General features: G+C 49.2%; 1 protein-coding gene across 1 annotated transcript in view; it reads left to right on the top strand.

Moving 5' to 3' along the window:
• OSBP (oxysterol binding protein) overlaps positions 1 to 17,100 on the top strand; it is a 1,428,945-nt gene that overhangs the window by 1,123,195 nt on the left and 288,650 nt on the right. Inside the window, exon 11 of the mRNA XM_069628826.1 lies at positions 6,425 to 6,520. Coding sequence (XP_069484927.1) covers positions 6,425 to 6,520 — 96 coding nt within the window. The remainder of the gene's footprint in view (positions 1 to 6,424; positions 6,521 to 17,100) is intronic.

The raw sequence follows: 17,100 nt of genomic DNA on the forward strand, positions 1-17,100 counted from the left end.
AACACGCTCCCTGAAACTACTGATACCCCACTATAGGGGGCTGGTGCTGGGGCTCCGTTTGCTGTTGTCGCAAAAGGGTTGCCTGGAGTGTAGTGCATAGTGTCATTGTTCTGTGGGTGATTCTGTGTTCTGTATTGGTGTCCCTGCCGTTGCTCAGGGTACCCCTGCCCTGGGTCCCTTTGTTGTTGTCCCATTGGGAGACCATATGGGCTCCCCGGGATGAGGATGGCCATAGTGTTCTACCTCCGGGAACCCGTTGTTTGGTCTACTCCTGCATTCTCTTGAAAAGTGCCCCCACCTCCCACAGTTCCAACAACTTCTTTGTGCACCCCTGGGACCCTGCCATCCGGTTCCTCCCATTCCCCCATACCCTTGTCCACCCCCTCTTGGACCCCTGTACCCACCTCATCCCCCTCAAGGGGCCCACTCTTGCCACTGCGGACCTCCACTCTGCTCCTGCTCGTTCCACTGCCGTGATCCTACTCCTGCCCAATTGTTTGCCATCCTCCCCTGTATTGCTACCAGCCCCTCCTCCTCTTCATCTCCCTCCCTACTGTGTGGGAGCGCGGCTTCTGCTGCGGCGACCTTCACCAGCTTTGTTTGTACTAGTTTCGCTTCGTCTGCCAATCTCCTCTGTGCCACCTCCTTTTCCCTTTCCTTTATTCGTTTGCAGTGGTGAACTATTATGCTCTGAATTTCGGGCCAACCTTTTGCTTCAATACCTGCTATTTTTTCAAGTGCTTTTTGCACCTCTTTTGGGAGCCCCCTCTTTATTATAAAATAGAATAATGATGTTGACTGATACCAGGGCGTGCCCGTTTCGGTTCTCCACATCTCTTGGACTCGAAAAATGTAATCCATAGCATCTTCCCCGTCATTCATTGTACATTGCATTACCGACTGTAAATCTGTGGTATCTGGGAACGTTTCCCGCAAGGCATCCCACACCCTGGCACGTACTGTATTGAAAGAGGCGCCATCATGACGATCGCAGTCTAACGTCACTCCCGGGAAGCCAGCTTTTACCCATACTCTGTCAGCTTGATCCCCAACTGCTGATACTAGCAAACTCTTCACGTCGCCTATTGCTAGAGGTACCCCGGCTGTGTGTTTCTCAAAGGCATACATCCACTTGCTTGCCCCTCCTGATAGCGGGGCATTCATTTTAACAAATTGGCCTTATCCATCTGAGCCCAGGGTATGTAATTCGGCCTCCCTCCTCCTCTATGTATCAATGGGAGTTGTAGCTTCCCCTTTGTCGTTGTATCTGCACTCACCTTTACTCCTGATTTTCCTAATGGCGCCATTTTTCCCAATCTGTTCCTTAGTCGCCCTGTCCACTCCTCGTCCATCGTTCTCATTGAGCATGCGCCATCCAACTCCTCGCTTCCCCCTCCCATTGCCACACTTAGCCTTTCACCTTCTTCTAAGTCATCCCCTATATCACACAATAGCTCCTCTCTGCCTCCTGTGGTCCTCACCTCGTCACCAGTACACCCCTCTCTTCCCTCTAGTTCAATTATCCTTGTTGGTTCTTCTTCTATCCTAAACAGTATCTCGCCTTTTTTCCATCCTTCTCCAAATGTCCTATTCTCACTCTGCGCTCCTGATGCAGGCTCTGATCTAGCGGTGCTGATCAGTCCGCTCACATATACTTTTAATTCTCGAGAGCTCATCTTTGGCTATAGAGTCTGGATTCTAGATCCCCTGTCAATTTCTCTATATCCACCATTGGTGTACTTACCTGCTCTCGTTCCCTATGACTCTCATATGGTGGTGGTGCAGTTGGCCCTTGAGTGATAGTGGTTGTCGTTGGGGGTACATAAGTTGGGTCGCTATATCCTTCTGCGGGCACTGGCTTATTTAGCATTGGGTACAACCTAGTTACCTCAATCGGGGGCTTCTCTTCTGAAAGTACCTTGTCATCTTTTGGTATCAGCAATGGGTTCTCAGTAGTAGATGGTAGGTCGGTATCTGATTCCCTTTTCTTAGGAGGGGGTATTTCTTTAAACAGTCGCCATAGGTCTAATATTTCCCTCCTATTGTGCAGTTGCTTCCCCTTATATTTCAAACAAATGCATGTGGCTACCATATCTAAGACGCTTTTGTCAAATGACCCCCCTTCTGGCCATATCTGAGGTAACCCTTCTCCATTCAACTCTGTGATCCACTGGTCATGATATTTCTTAATCCGTTCTGCGTACCCAGGTAGGCTCTTGCGAATATGTGATAAGGGTGTTTCTGCCCCCATACTTCGTACTTGCTGGATGCTAGGGTACCTCTCTATGTATGTCTGTCTCTTACTATGGACGTGTCACCATATGAACTCTCGTACTTATGTCTTATTGCGCATGGGCGTGTTTTCCCGCCACCTGTACAGTATGAGAATGGCTGCACACAGCCTCTATTCTATACTCTTTAGGGGGCACGTACAAGAGCAAACCATCAATAACTGTGACAATTGAACCCAGCAGATCAACGAAATGAACACTCACTTTACTACATTACACTCTTCTTTCTGATATTTCTCCTGGTCACACTTACTGTAACCAGGAGACAATTACGTATTCCTGACCACCCTTACATACTTATTATATCAAACATGTTCTAATATATACGATGCATACACACTCATAAGCAGCACTCTATTCACAGCCCAGTTTGTTCTCCCTTTCCTCCCTTGCCAACTGTCCCTGTCCGTCTTAATCTGAAATATATATTCGTCTCCTAATTTTGAAGTAAAATTATTTTTCTACTTACATTATATATTTGTTTGTACTAACCCGCTTTGATTTACCCGTAAACCCAGAGAGAAAAATAGAAATAGTAGCAGTCACTAATGTGTTTTCCGTGTCTTCCTTTACCAGACACCTTTATCTCATATTCCACTTCTTCATATATTCCCAGTACTAGTCAAGATAGCACTATGCGGCGCCACCTTCCACCCACTTGCGGAGCTAGGTTCCCGTCTCTTTATCTCTGTTCACCTCTTAGTCCTAATGGCCATGTGCAAAGAAAAAGCAAAAGAAAGTTTAGGATGGTCCTTAGTAGACCCAAAGTGCCCCCTTTCAACCAGCCTCGTTCCCCGTCCTATATTTCCTCCCCTGCTCCCTTTAAGGTCTCTCGCACTCAATACTCACGTGCCCGTCTTGAACCGAGAGTCTCCGAAACTAGGTCCGTCCAGGCAGTGTTGCCGTTTGCTCAACGGTCAGCCCCGGCTCCGGCGAGCGGTACTCAAAGGAGATTTTTCAACCGGGATCCCGTACCCTCTCTCTGGTGAGTGCGCACTTCTGAGCGTACCGGTCGCCGTTGGCGGGCAGCCTCCCGGACCCGGCGCACTGTGCGTATCCCTTTTCGGCCGGAGATTTTCGTGCCAAAGGGGACGGTAGGGATATATATATATATATATATATATATATATATATTAGGAGAGAAGTTAAAATCACGCTTTCGGGGTCACCACTGAAGGCAAGCGTCCCCAGATAGCACGATCCTCCCCACAATGAGAGACAATAATGGACTCTCCCCGGGATGGGAATAAGGCCAGGACAAAGTGCGGGTGAGCTTAAATGGGAGTTTATCAATCAAAATAGGGCATGCAAAGAACTCTGCAAACTCCGAGAGCGCTCTGTCTAACAATAGCAAAGACAGGCGTATATATTTACAAAAAACATCATAAGAACCTACATGCTACAGGGGGCACAAGTTCGTGGGGATTGGGTGGCGACGACTAGCTTTAGGTGCTGCTGCGATGTGGTTTGCCGCGGCTGGAGGACGTCACTGGTTACCCTCGTGGGTTGGGCTGGGGCTGGCAGGTCAGCTGGGCTCATCCGGACGGTGTTGTTGTGCCAACCGTGATCAGTGTCAGAGATGAATGTCTTTTCTGACTTCCTGCCCTAGGGCCACGCACACCGCAGTCATTCAACATTGCAATATTCTCTTCCCTGGTAAATCTTCCAATAGGTTATTCTACAGGTTAATGCAACACAGGAGGAATGCACCTGGAGTGGGGTATGTTGGCGATTCGTCAATACATGGTTACCGTCATCCTATTGACCGGGTATCAGAGGTCGTGGGGTTAGGTCTCGGGGCATGGGACGGGCGGTCTGTGTCATCATGTCTTGTTAGAAGTCATTATGGATGTGTTCTTGTAATGTTGCCATAATATTGGGTGTCCTAATTTTACAGGGGCCATTACCCTAAGGTGAGCCGGCGGGTTGTGGAGTCTAAGAAAGGGCGCCTTTGGATCTGTTTTTTAAAGCCGGGGTTTACTGCTGGGTTGTAAATAAGTCAGGTGGCAGGCCGTGGCCTTGGGTGCTGCGGGGGAATGCGAATGCTTGAAGCGGCTCCAGCCGAATCGGGGGAGGTGGAGCAGCGCGGCACAGGCCTCTGCTTTTTCATCTGGCAGGCTTCACTGGGAGGAAGGGGGAATGGCCTTGCATGTGCTCACAAAGGTATTTTCCTCGTGTGTTGCAGACTTTAGGTGGACGAGACATAAACATTCATATAATATACAGTACTCATTGAGTCTTTCCAAAGCTCACGTTTTTGACATTGCTAGTGCCATCCATATGGCCAATTTGAGCACATTACTTGTACACTACGTTTTTAACAACTACAACATTTTGTTATATGTTTATACATGAGCGGTAAGTGAGGTAGTAGTAAGGTTGGTGGAGCACGCGGGAACAACCCGCCACTGAGACTGGCGGCAGTGGCACATAGTGGGCTCAGACACACATATGGTGCATTTTCGTGCACCCCTTACATAAGCCCTCAGTATGGTTGCATTTTTCTTCCTTTGCACTCTAGCAGCATTAGTTCAGTTTTGGCGCGGGACCGTGGGGTGCAGTCTTCTCGATAACACACACAACATGAAAAACCACCGGGACGCTTTTACCATTTGCACATAGCTACAGGGATGTGGGTGCTTCACCCCTAATGTCATATGAGCACCCATCCTGCCACTTTCATATATTTTACAGGTTTTTAGTCAGAGAGGTTGTCGGGAGAACGCTTTCATCACAGGTGGTTTGCTCATTAGTATTTGGGGACTTTGCTTTTGTCAGGGGACCATTGTTCAGTTCTTTTCCACCCAGGCCCTGCTGGCTGGGTCATGCTGGAAACAGCGATACACTGCGGAAAGTGAAATGTTAGTGTTGGTATCTAACACTAGCTCATGTCCGTCTGTTCGTGGGAACGGGCTCTTAGCGGATCTGCCAGGGAGCTGTGGCCACAGGGATGAGTGATACTCTCCAAGGGTGGGGGCGGTGCGGCGGTGCGCAGGGCTCAAGCCATTTTCATTATACAAAATGGTTTCTAGGGCCTAGCTAAATTGAACAGGTTTGGTCAATGTCTTCTGCCAGTGCCCCACCCACCACCTGGGCCCTGGTGGCAGGAAGGACACCCGGCGAGCCATGAACCTTACCGGGGGAGAAGAGGCATTGGAGGGGGGTCTCCTGGACCGGTCCTCCCATACAATCAGCTCTCCTTCTGAAGGTGCTGTAGAGCCCAGGGGGCAGAGATGGTATTTTTTTTACTGGACATCTATCCTAGATGTCAGTCAAAAATACCATTATTTCCCCCTGGCCCCCCCAGCACCTTGCATACACACATAATCATGTTGATTGTGTTAGGCACTTCATGGCCCAGGTGACAGGGATGGCATCTTGTTACTGGACATCTATCCAGTAAACACGATCATGCCTGCCCCCTGCACTCCTCAGCGCCAATTGCAAACTGTTTGGCTTTTTACCCAAATTAATTTTTTAAGTATGCTCTAAAATGCAACATTTTAAACCGTTATTTAAAAAAAATTACGGTGGGGAGGTGGGGGGAGGGAGTCTTCCCCCCCCACCCCCCGAACTCCACGTGCTTGCTTTGGGCTACCTCGCTACGCTCTGCTGTTATGGCATATCTGGGCGAAATATTTATGCCCCTCCACTTAAAAAAAATTCACAAGCCGCCACTGGCCCTGGAACTGTGCTGGTAGTAGGGTGGGGGAGCCCAGGGACTGTGGTGGGGTAGGGAGAGCCCAGGTACTGGATAGGAGTGGAATGAAGGAGCCAGAAGACTGTGAATGGAGCAGGTGGGGGAGCCCAGGGACTATACTGGGAGTAGGGTGCACTGACGATGCGCAATACTTCATAGCCATTTGGACTTACTGTCCATTTGACATTTTTGGGAGGGCCAGGCCTGCCCACATTCTGCTTGGGGAGGGGGGGGCCTGAAAAAGTTTGAAGACCACTGATCTAGACAGTCGCTGATCAAAGCTAATTTCACAGGTTGATTGTAGCATTGTCTGGAGGAGAAGGGATTTTGGGAAGGGGATATTGTACAGATTTGCATTTTTTAAGACTTACCCTTCTTGTAAGGGTTCTACATTATGAGATTGTGCTTAACTATATTTTTTCTCTATTTCCAGTCTGGTGAAATAGACATAGTCAACCACAAGACGGGTGATAAGTGCAATTTGAAGTTTGCTCCTTATAGCTACTTCTCCCGGGATGTTGCTCGAAAGGTAAGGTGGGGGGGGGGGAGTCTCCTTAAGAGGCTGCAGAGTGATTGTCAGTATTGCAAACTATATTTTTCACTGTTGAAAGCCATGTCAGCAAGGTTCATAAATGTGTTACTTTTCCAATGTGGTAACCTACATAGAAAGATACTGTTAAATTGTGTTTTTTTAGCTTCTTTTTCAGAGGCTTTGACCATGTGGTGCCATTGATCTCCAATTGCTCAAACTAGTACAATATATCCCTATGTGTCAGCAGCTTTCTTACCTAATTTTCTCAGTTTGACGTAGACAAAAACATGCATGTTTCTGCTGTCGATTTCACTGCAAGCACGTCAACATCTGATCTCCAGCTTCTTTGCTTGCTACCCATGGAATTCAATGTCTTATTGATCGAGTTGCTCTGCCCAAGGAGTTTACTGCTTTAGCTGTTACATTAAAGGTGTTGAGGCTTTTTGTTCTATCAATAGATGTGCTCCTGAGAGTGGGTGTGTCTGTATGTGCGAGAGAGAGAGAAACAGACTGGGCAGGCTGAATAGTGAGCCCTGCATTTGTTATTCTCACAGGAATCTTGAAACCTCTGATGGGCTATACCGCACCTCAAGCCATCTACTAACTGTAGGAGGCCTGAGCTAACCCCAGTTTGGTGCGTGAGACCAAATACCTCTGGGGTAGCAACCTGCTGAGAGCATGGAGGAAACGATCATTGAGGGGTCAGTATGTCGCTATGAAGGGCAAGGGGTGGGGTGGCGTGTGGTGGAAATAGACCTGGCTAGGCTGTGCGGATTGGGAAAGCCGAGGTAGAAAAAGTGTGGCACAGGCGATATGAGAGGTGATCCTCAAATTGTGGTCTATCCCACCATATCAGTGCTAAGCCTCATCTGATTTTTCCACACGTTTTTGATTGCTTTGGACAAATTCTCTGAAATATGCCTTGGACAGACAGAAGGGTTTGTGTGATGTACGCTTCATACTTCTACGTCCCGTCCCCTTTTCTCCATACTGTACAGACGTCCCTCCCTAGGGATGGAAAATGGAACCTTTTTCACCAGAAAAAATTGTCTTCCTCTTTAAATTTAGATGCGCGCTGGGGCACGGCCCTGGGAGCATGCGCTCCCCTGACTTTGCCCACCGGTGCCACTCCCCAGTCCCCTTTTCCACATCGACGGTAACTGACCGCTTTCACCAGCGCTCCTAGGTTAGGCCTCTGGCCTTGTAATTCCATGCGCTCTACCCCGGAAGAATTTCTTTTTTCTTCTTTTCTTTGCTTATATTAATTGTTAGAGATACTACTCTGGTGCCACGCTCTTCCGCAGCGAATGTCGATAGCGGGTTTCAGCAGGTGTCTGGCCTGCGAGGGCTCCTTCCCCTCGTCGGATCCCCACACACTCTGCCTTCGGTGCCTTGGACCCTCCCACGGCTGGGACGGCTGTTCTGCGTGCGATGCATTGACCCCGTGAGCTCTGAGGAATGGTTTGGTTAGGTGAAGAGAGCTGTCCGAAAGATCACCTCCAGAGGACATCCAGGCATACATGAAGAGGAAGACTAGGCCCTGTTTTCCTCCGCACCCCGCAAGGGCGACTACTTCCCACGGAAGCTCCAGAAAAGGGACCGAGGCTCCTAGAGCTAGCGGCCAACAAGCCGAGGGTTTGCAAGATCCTCCCTTTCCCACCTCCGAGGGGCCACAAGGCTCTGGTACCAAGGACCTTCCCGAGGGGCTTTGCTCTTACACTGGGCTCCCGCCCAAGGCGGGCGCCTATATGCAGCATTTGCACTACCGGCACCATGGCCGAGTGCACTCCGCCTCCTAGGTCTCCACTTAAGGTGCAGGGAAGGTCCAAACCTTCACTTTGAGCATGCAGGTGGAGACTGTGCCCAGCTCATCTGGCACCACGCAGCAGGCACATGGCGCAGGGCAGGACAAAATGGCTACCAGGCCAGACAAGATCGCGGCTCACCCAGAGAGCAGGCATGGGAACGCACGTCTAGATGGTACTGGGCAACTCCAGTTACCAGGTCCACGTCATACCCGACCACATCGTTACAGGGGCGGTACGCAGCCCCCAGCCTGGTGCAACGAGGACCGGCAAAAAGACAACCACCACAAGGCCCGGCTCCTAAGCACCCAGGCCCTTCACCTGCATGCAAGGATAGGTTCTTTCGAAAAGTTCCTTACCCTCATGAATTCACAGCAGATGGGCACTTCCCTCAGGGGGGGGGTCATCAAAGACCTGCTCCCTCCAGTACCACCTCAGGCTCCAACTGTGGTCCAGACCCCGGTGCTAGTTCAGTCCTTGGTTCCCATGCTCACACCAGTCACAGTGGCTATGCCTCTGGCGCAGCCCCCGGCACTGCCAGTCAGCGCGCCACAGCTTCCAGCACTCCTCTGACAGCACCCAACCTGCAGGACACAGCTGGTGACTCGGAGGAGGATCAGGTTACTCCCTCGCCAGCTAAGGCTTTACATGAGAGGCTGGCGGGTGTGGCAGAATACCTGGGCATCCCGCAGCCACAAGTTGAACAACCTGAGGCGGGAGTCCTAACTGAGGTGCTGACTATCAGTTCTACCTCAGACTGGCATCCCTCTGCAAAAGGATGTAGAATCCCTGGCCAAGAAGGGATGGGTAAAGCCGCACTCCACGTAGCCTACCAATAAACGCCTGGATGCCAAGTTATAGGCAGGCGGAGGGGAACTCGCTCCTACTGTCGGTGCATCCACAAACATATTATTCTGTTATAGCTGCGACCTCACTTTATTCCAAACCGCAGTTTTCCTCATCTGTACACACCTCAGCACTCCTATGGAAGGAGGAAAAGCTGTTGGAGTCCTACGGCAAAAATAGTTACTCTAATGCCACACTCCACCTGCACCAGGCCAACGCTGACGCCATGTTGGCGGCAGTGAATCAAAAGCTTTGGAGGGAGGTTAGAGCTAGTCAGGCGCGAGGATATCATGGAGTCTACTGTGGCGCACATCGACACTGTATCACCATTGTTATGAGGAGAACAGCTTGGCTTAAGGGGACCAAGTTTAACCCTGATGTGCAGGAGCGCATTCTCAATCTGCCATTTGAGGGGGGGCTTGTTTTCCTCGACCACGGACGAGGAACTTGACGAGAAGAGAAATAGCTCGCAAACAGCTAAGTCATTGTCAATCCTTACAAGGAGGGTAAAAAACTGACAATGCCATGCAGATCCACAAGTCTCTGGTGGGGCCGGCTTGCCCTTCAAGTCTACTCCTGGCGGGCAAAGTTTGCGAACCCATGGATCCTATCAATAGTGTCCACGGGTTTCTGTCTTCCAATTCTTCCATTTCCTCTTTCCTCCCGCCACTCCCAAAAGATTGGGACGGCAACTCTTTCAGTGGAAATTCACTCGCTTATCGCGAGTCAGGCGGTGGAGGAGGTTGCAGCTTCACAGCGAGGAATTGGCTTCTATTCCCAGATATTCACCATTCAGAAAAAGAACCAGTTTGACCTTGAACCTTTCCCTACCCCTTCAAAAGTTAAAGATGGTTACTCCAGCACTCATCGCTGAGACACTGTATGGGGGAGACTGGATGTGCTCCCTGGATCTGATGGATGCTTACCTACACATCCCGATTTGGGAGCCCCATCGTTCCTTACTAAGGTTCAGGATCATGGGATTTCAATTTCAATACAAAGTCCTCCCTTTCGGCCCCAAGAGTCTTTACGAGATTAATGAACTCAGTGGCAGCTCTGCTCAGGGTGGAAGGCCACCACTTTTATCCATACCTCGACGACTGGCTAGTCCGAGCGGAATCTCCCGATGCTGTACAGTGCACAGATTCAGCACTTATGCACATGCTAGACGATCTGGGGTCTTCTATCAACCTCAAGAAGTTGCAGTTACTCCCCACTGTTAGGGAGAATTCTCTGTAAAGGCTAATTTCCCAAACCTAGTGAGTCCCCCAGCAGCTTTGCTGGATTTTTGGGGTTTATTTTTTTTTCTCCTGCTAAGAGTGAAACTCTTTTACTCCCACTCTTAGACATGATTTGAGGTGTTCCTTTGTCTTTCCATGTGTTTTATGGGCTATGGGGTCTTTTACTCCATAGGGTCTCATGTGTTTTTGATGTGGGTTACACAGCACCCTCCGTGCCGTAACCCAGGGGTGTATTAGCGACCCCCAAACATAGACTCCATACCCTGGGACTGACTACTGCCTCCCAGCGCATGTAAAGACACCATTGGCTTTACTAGTCCCAAATTATGAACAGAAACCAGTACAAACCATCATATTGTGGACGTACTGGTCGGGGCAATTCGATTGCCCCGGGGTCTGTTGTTCGAGGGGGCACGTCTCCGTCTCCCCGATCGAGTTTTGGCTGGTGGCAGTGGATACTACTTTTTATATTCGACCGCGAATATATCTCTATGGGATTTTCCCATTGTTCGAGGCTACCAACTTTAATTATTTAATTCCTATAGCCTCGAACATACCGCCGGTTTATTTATTTAATATTAATTCACTGGTTGGTATTTTTTGCCAGAACTCTATTCTAAAATGGCGTTTGTGTTCTCTTCTGTGACTCCAACCCAAGTCGAGCCTTTGTTCCACTTTTTGGCAGGCTTCTCCCCTTAAGCCTCCAAAAGTGGTGCCACTCTGTCTGGGTACCACAGGGGTCGTGGGAGGGGGTTTAGGCACCCTGGACTGAGTTGCCTTGGCAACTCAAGTCGCACTCTTGTGTGATTGGCCCACTTAGCATGTTTGATTGACAGCTAGGCTGAATGAATGGGGTTTGCTGCATAAAAGCAGGGCTTTGGAGACTGGAACTTCAGAAGTCGCCACAGGACCTAAGAATCCGAGGAGGGAGAAGCTGAGCCGACTTGCAACGACGACACCACCGGTGGAGCCCTGCTGAACCGTCTCACCACTTTTCCCAACGACAGAGGAGATCTCCAGTCTGGAGAGTCTTCTTCCTTTGACTGGTGGGGCTAACCAGTTATGCCTTCTTTTCACCTTCCTGGACCATCTCATGGCCGCCTTGCCCGTGCCAAGCACCCCGGCAACCGGAATACCACAGTTTACCACTACCGCAAATAGAAGGATAGTACCTTTTAACCGCAGAACTCCGCGGCTGGTTTCTTCCCTGGCAGTACAACGACCTTCATCTTTCGTCCACGGCGAGATCTCCTCTTCCTCTGGACGAAACACTGACTTGCACCCGCTGCCAGTAACAACTGCCCCTGCTGGAGCTTCCTTCCCACTTAAGGTACTGTGTCCCGCCTGGCTTCCCTTGCGACAGATCGTTCGGGGTGACAGTAAAGCCTCGACTTTCTAACCTGGGCTGGCCTGGGACAACCTAACTAACTTTTCCTGACTTTAATTTCATTCTTTGTGTGCAAACTATCTACAAGACTCTTTGGGCATAACCCCACTGTGTGAACCTGGACCCCTTCTGCTTGCTCTCTCCAAGAGTGGGCCTTGCAATTGACTTCCTTGCTCTCCAGTAGAACTCTGCCTATCCTGCCTTACTGTGGTTCTTGTAAAAGTATTGAAATTTGTGTGCTTCCATAACTCTGCCTTTTTCCCTCCCTTTTTAATAACTTATTAGAGTGCCATCTTATGTTAAGCGCTCACCTCTGTCTGAAAAAAAGTGGTGTTTCTCATTTAGACTTGTCTAATAAGTAATTAGGGTTGTATATATATATCATAGTGACTATTTGCTAAATTTACTTCTTTGTACTAGTGTACTCTACAAGTGTGTCTTTAAATAAATAAATAACTATATACTTTTACACCAAAGCTCTGGTCAGTGTTTGCTTGTGCTACTGTATCTCTGTACCTATCATGTATACTCTACATACTGCCTAACTCTTCTTGAGGGAAGTATGACTGCTCAGCCACAGCTACCAAGTGAATCTGTGTGGTACAGACTGCTACCAAGTGGGTTTACTGCCAAACACCAGAAGTCTTAAATCTTTTGCAGTGGTCCCTAAGGGAACTGCATAGGTTTCTGCCTAACACCCACTCAATCCTTAACATTCCTTGGGGTAATTTGGGATACAAGGGTGTAGAGGATATTCCCCTCAGCAGACAAGAACACAGCGTTCAGGAAGTCCACCAGGCATTTTCTCAGCAGACTAGTGACCTCAGCATGGTGGTAACAGCACTTGCTTGGAATAATGTCGGTTTGTTTCCTGGCGGTGCCGCACACCAGGCTCAAAATGAGGAGGCTGCAGCTGCATTTCTCAGCCTCTTGGAATCAGGAGACAGGCTCCCACGCAGCGCTAGTCGGCATACCACAGCACCTAAACCCGGACTTAAGTGGTGGAGTGCAGAGATCAACCTATTTGAGGGCAGACTGTTCAGGCAGCCTTCCCCAGAGATTACCATAGACTCGTCCCTAGAGGGATGGGGGCTACACTTGACAACAGTGTCCATGGAATATGGTCACGACAGGAACGGCTGGAACACATCAACTGGCTCGAGATGATGGTCATCTGGCTTGCACTCAAAGCATTCCTCCCCATGGTCAGCAGCAAGTCCGTCTGCATCCAGACAGACAGTTCCACTTGCATGTATTATATCAACAAGCAGGGAGGTTCCAGGTCCCCTCCTCGCTGCCGCCTGATCATCGACATTTGGGAGTAGGCTATTGCAAACAGCATTTACTTATCAGCAGTCCACCTGCTGGGGGTGTCCAAACTGGAGGCAGACAGATCGGCTGGGGATCGACAACTACGAAGGGCAGTTCAACGAAGCAGCCCTCTGGCGGATCTTTGACTGATGGGGCCGTCCCTAGGTGGACTTATTTGCCAACATGAACAACAGGAGGTGTCCTTAGTTCACTTCTTGGCTGGGGAAGGGCAGGGGATTGCTGGGGGATGCGCTACATATCCCGTGGAATGGCATGAATGCATATGCGTTTTGTCCCACTCCACTCTGATTCACAGGGTCATCTGCAAGGTCAGGGAGTTGCAGACCCTTTGACTCATCCTGATGGCGCCATGGTGGCCAGCGAGACCTTGGTTCTCAGAGCTCCTCTGTCGGCCAACCTCCAGTACACCTCCCGCTAGGTTCAGCCCCCTTACTCTCTCAACAGCGGTGCACAGTAGTCCACCCTGCTACGCAGAAGTTAGCTCTGGCAGCTTGGTTCCTGAACAGGTCACCCTGAAGCATCTACACTTGTCACAGGATAACCTGGCTATCATACAAGGAGCAAGAAGTGACTCCACAAGGAGTCCGTACAGGAGCAAGTAGACCAGATTCTGCCATTGGGCCAAGACGAACAAGATTGATCCGCTGGCATGCTCACTGGACGATGTGTTATCCTGCTCTGCACATCTGGCTCACTCGGGTGTGCAGGTAGACACCTGCCGTACGTATCTGGCGGCCATAGGGGCCTACAAAAATTCCAGAGGCATCTTCTCTTCCAATCCGGTGGTTCTGTCTATCTTCCTACCTATCTATATTTGTTTTTATATAGCGCAAAGTCGCCCATAGGCCTCGGAGCGCTCACAAAGACAGACAACAAATAATATAGCTACTGCTGAGGACTAGTAACCTGGGCGTGGAAAAGATTTAGCATCTCGTTAGCTTTCTCCTTCATCGAATAGATGGGTCTTCTTTCTTTTTTTCCAATAAGTTTTTATTTGCATTTTAAACAACAAAACATGATTTTGCCCCCCCTTACCACACCCCTCAGCCCCAGACCCCCACCCCATGATCCAGAGCCTTCCTTGCTCTGGTACTGTTCATCGGGACGTGCCAACATTGGCCGTGCAGTCTCTTTTGCAGTCTCTTTGGGGTGTTTGTTCGCGTTACTCTGCCTGTGTTTTATGGGTTGCCTTCCCCCAGAAGATCTGTTATTCCCAAGAGACCCATTGACCTGGGGCACCATGCTCTGCGCGCTCCGTCCCTTAAGTATCTCCTCTGGCTTGACCAGTCTGAACTGAATCTGTTGTGTTGCCATTGTATCGAGTATGTGAGCCATTTCAAGGTGACGATTGACAACATTTTCGCAACCCATTCGTGGTCATGTGGAGGGTCTCTAGATTTCCATTTACTTTCCAACACCAGAGCTGCGGCCATCATTATCGTATAAAGTTTGTGTCTTTACTTTGATTTTAGGGGGTTGGCTGATGGCTCAATGCTCATTTCATACTTGGATTGTCGTAGCCAATGCCTAAGCTTGACTTAGCCTTATCTCTGCTTTTCTCCCAGGTCGAAGTCAGTTTTGCATTGCTCGAATTGTTTGACCTGATCCCCATTAAACATGTTTCTAACAAGTGGCATCCCCCTTGCCTCAAAGGCGGATGTTTTATGTCCTGGGGTGAATCGCGGGTTATCGAAAAGCGGTGTGTACGGGGATGGGTAGGTGGTGATATGTGCCCTTTTCACTGCTTAGGCCCATGCTTCTCCCACTGCTGAGAGGATTTGACTACTATACATGTGGGGTGGTCTGTCTACCCTGGGTTTCCACAGGGTTCCCTCCACGTCCCCCGTGCTACTGCCTTGTCCATTGGTCTCCATATCTTCCCCCGGTTGTTCTTTTGCCAGTCTCTAACGGCTCTTGTTTGGACGGCCGCGTAGTATGATCTGAAGTCTGGTTCCCCCATACCCTCACGGAAAGTAGGGGTTGTCATTAGTTTTGCAGCTATTTTCAGTTTTTTTTTATTCCACACAAATTGGTTTGTGATTTTGCGGAGGGATCTGAACAAGGCAGTTGGAATGTGGATCAGGAGGACCGTGAAGTAGTAGATCAACTGCGGCAATACCATCTTTTGTACATTAATGCATCACATCCATGTTATGGTTAGTGGACCCCAGTCGATCATCTTAGTTTTGAGTTTCTCCAAGAGGGTGGGGTAATTTTCTTGATACAGTCCTACCATCATTTTGGCCAGATGTACCCCTAGGTACGTTATGGTGTTATCAACCCATCTATACTCGTAGGCTTTTTTTGAAGTCTTGTTCTAATTTGTTCGAGAGGGTAAGGTTGAGTATTTCGGATTTGTTTGTGTTCACTTTTAGACCTGCTACATCCCCGAACTGGGCGAGTTCCTCGTTTACTGCCCTCAGAGTGGTATCAGGTTGGGTCAATGTCATGAGCATATCTTCTGCGAAGGCGGCGACCTTGTGGGTTCTCCCCCCTAATGGAATTCCTGCTATGTCCTTGTTTGCTGTTATGGCTGCTAGAAAAGGTTCTAGATGTAAAGCGTATAAAATGGGAGACAAAGGACCTCTCTGCTTCGTGCCCCTCTCGACTGTTACCGGTTCAGAAATGTGCCCATTTATGGATAGTCAGAGGAGTGCGTGCTGATAGTTGGCCCTGACTCGACGCAGGTACTGTGGCCAAATTCCATCTTGATCATGGTAGTGAAGAGGAATCCCCACTCCACCCTGTCAAAGGCTTTTTCAGCATCCACTGCCAGGAGGAGAGCAGGGATCCCCCTCTTTTGGGTCTTCTCGATTAAATGCACTATTCTCCTGACGTTGTCCCCTGTCTGCCTACCTCTGATGAACCCTGATTGGTCGGGTTGAATTATTTTGGGACGTATCCATTCGAGTCTGGACGCTAGGATTTTCGTGTGGATTTTTTCATCTACATTAATCAGCGCTAAGGGGCGGTAGGACCCGCATTCAGTGGGGTCTGTACCTTTTTTGTGAATCAATATTACTTTTGTGTCCTCCATTGACTTGGCTAAAGCAGTAGTCGCTTCGATGTGGTTAAATAGGTTTGTGAGAAGGGGGATTATGATTTCTTTGTGGGTTTTATAAAACTCTGCAGCAAAGCCGTCTGGGCCTGGGGATTTATTAGTGGGTAGAACGTTTATTGCGGTCCTGACCTCGTCTCTTGTAATCTCCCCCTCCAGGATTTCCCTTTCTTCTTCGGAGATTTGTTGTAACTTGATTTTGTCCAAGTAGGTTTTCTGTTGTGTGGGTGACTGGTTGTTAGAACTGTATAATTTGGTGTAGAACTGCACAAACTCTCTATATAATCATTAGTACTAGCCGGGCCGCCGCTAACCTTAATTTTCAAAATTGTTTTCTTTATCTTCTTTCCTCAACATTCTGGCTAGTAGTCGGTCTGATTTATTGGCCTTGATGTAATTTATTTGCCTGAGGCACAATAAGTTGCGTTCCGCCGCCCTGGTTTGTATGAGATCTCGTTGCCTCAAATCACCCTATATTCCCTTTTAGTGGCTGGGGACTGTGTCGAGCCAATCTTAGCCATGATGTCTTTGAGTCTATCCTCTAGTTTGCCTTCTTCCCACCTCATCTCCCTTTCTCTTGTCGCGTTTATAGCTTTCATTTTTCCTCTTATTGTTGCTTTGAGGACATCCCACCATGTCTACAGTGTTATTTTCTACATATGCCTCCACCTCTTCTTCTACTTCCCTGTCAAGAGTTACGTCTTTGAAGTGCGTGGCTGGGTAGCGTCACTTCCACAGACCAGGGGGCCTCACTTTCTCTTTAAGGAGAGGGTTATTGGGACGTGATCTGAGAGCGTGATTGCGCCTATTGCGATGTCCGTTGCCCTCCTGAGCAGGGCTTTGGAGAACCACATGTAGTCGATCCTTGAGTGTGACCGGTGTGCGTGCAAATAGAATGTGTAACCCTC

Source organism: Ambystoma mexicanum, chromosome 12 (assembly GCF_040938575.1).
Source record: "Ambystoma mexicanum isolate Mex_15411 chromosome 12, UKY_AmexF1_1, whole genome shotgun sequence".
Classification (NCBI taxonomy): domain Eukaryota; kingdom Metazoa; phylum Chordata; class Amphibia; order Caudata; family Ambystomatidae; genus Ambystoma; species Ambystoma mexicanum.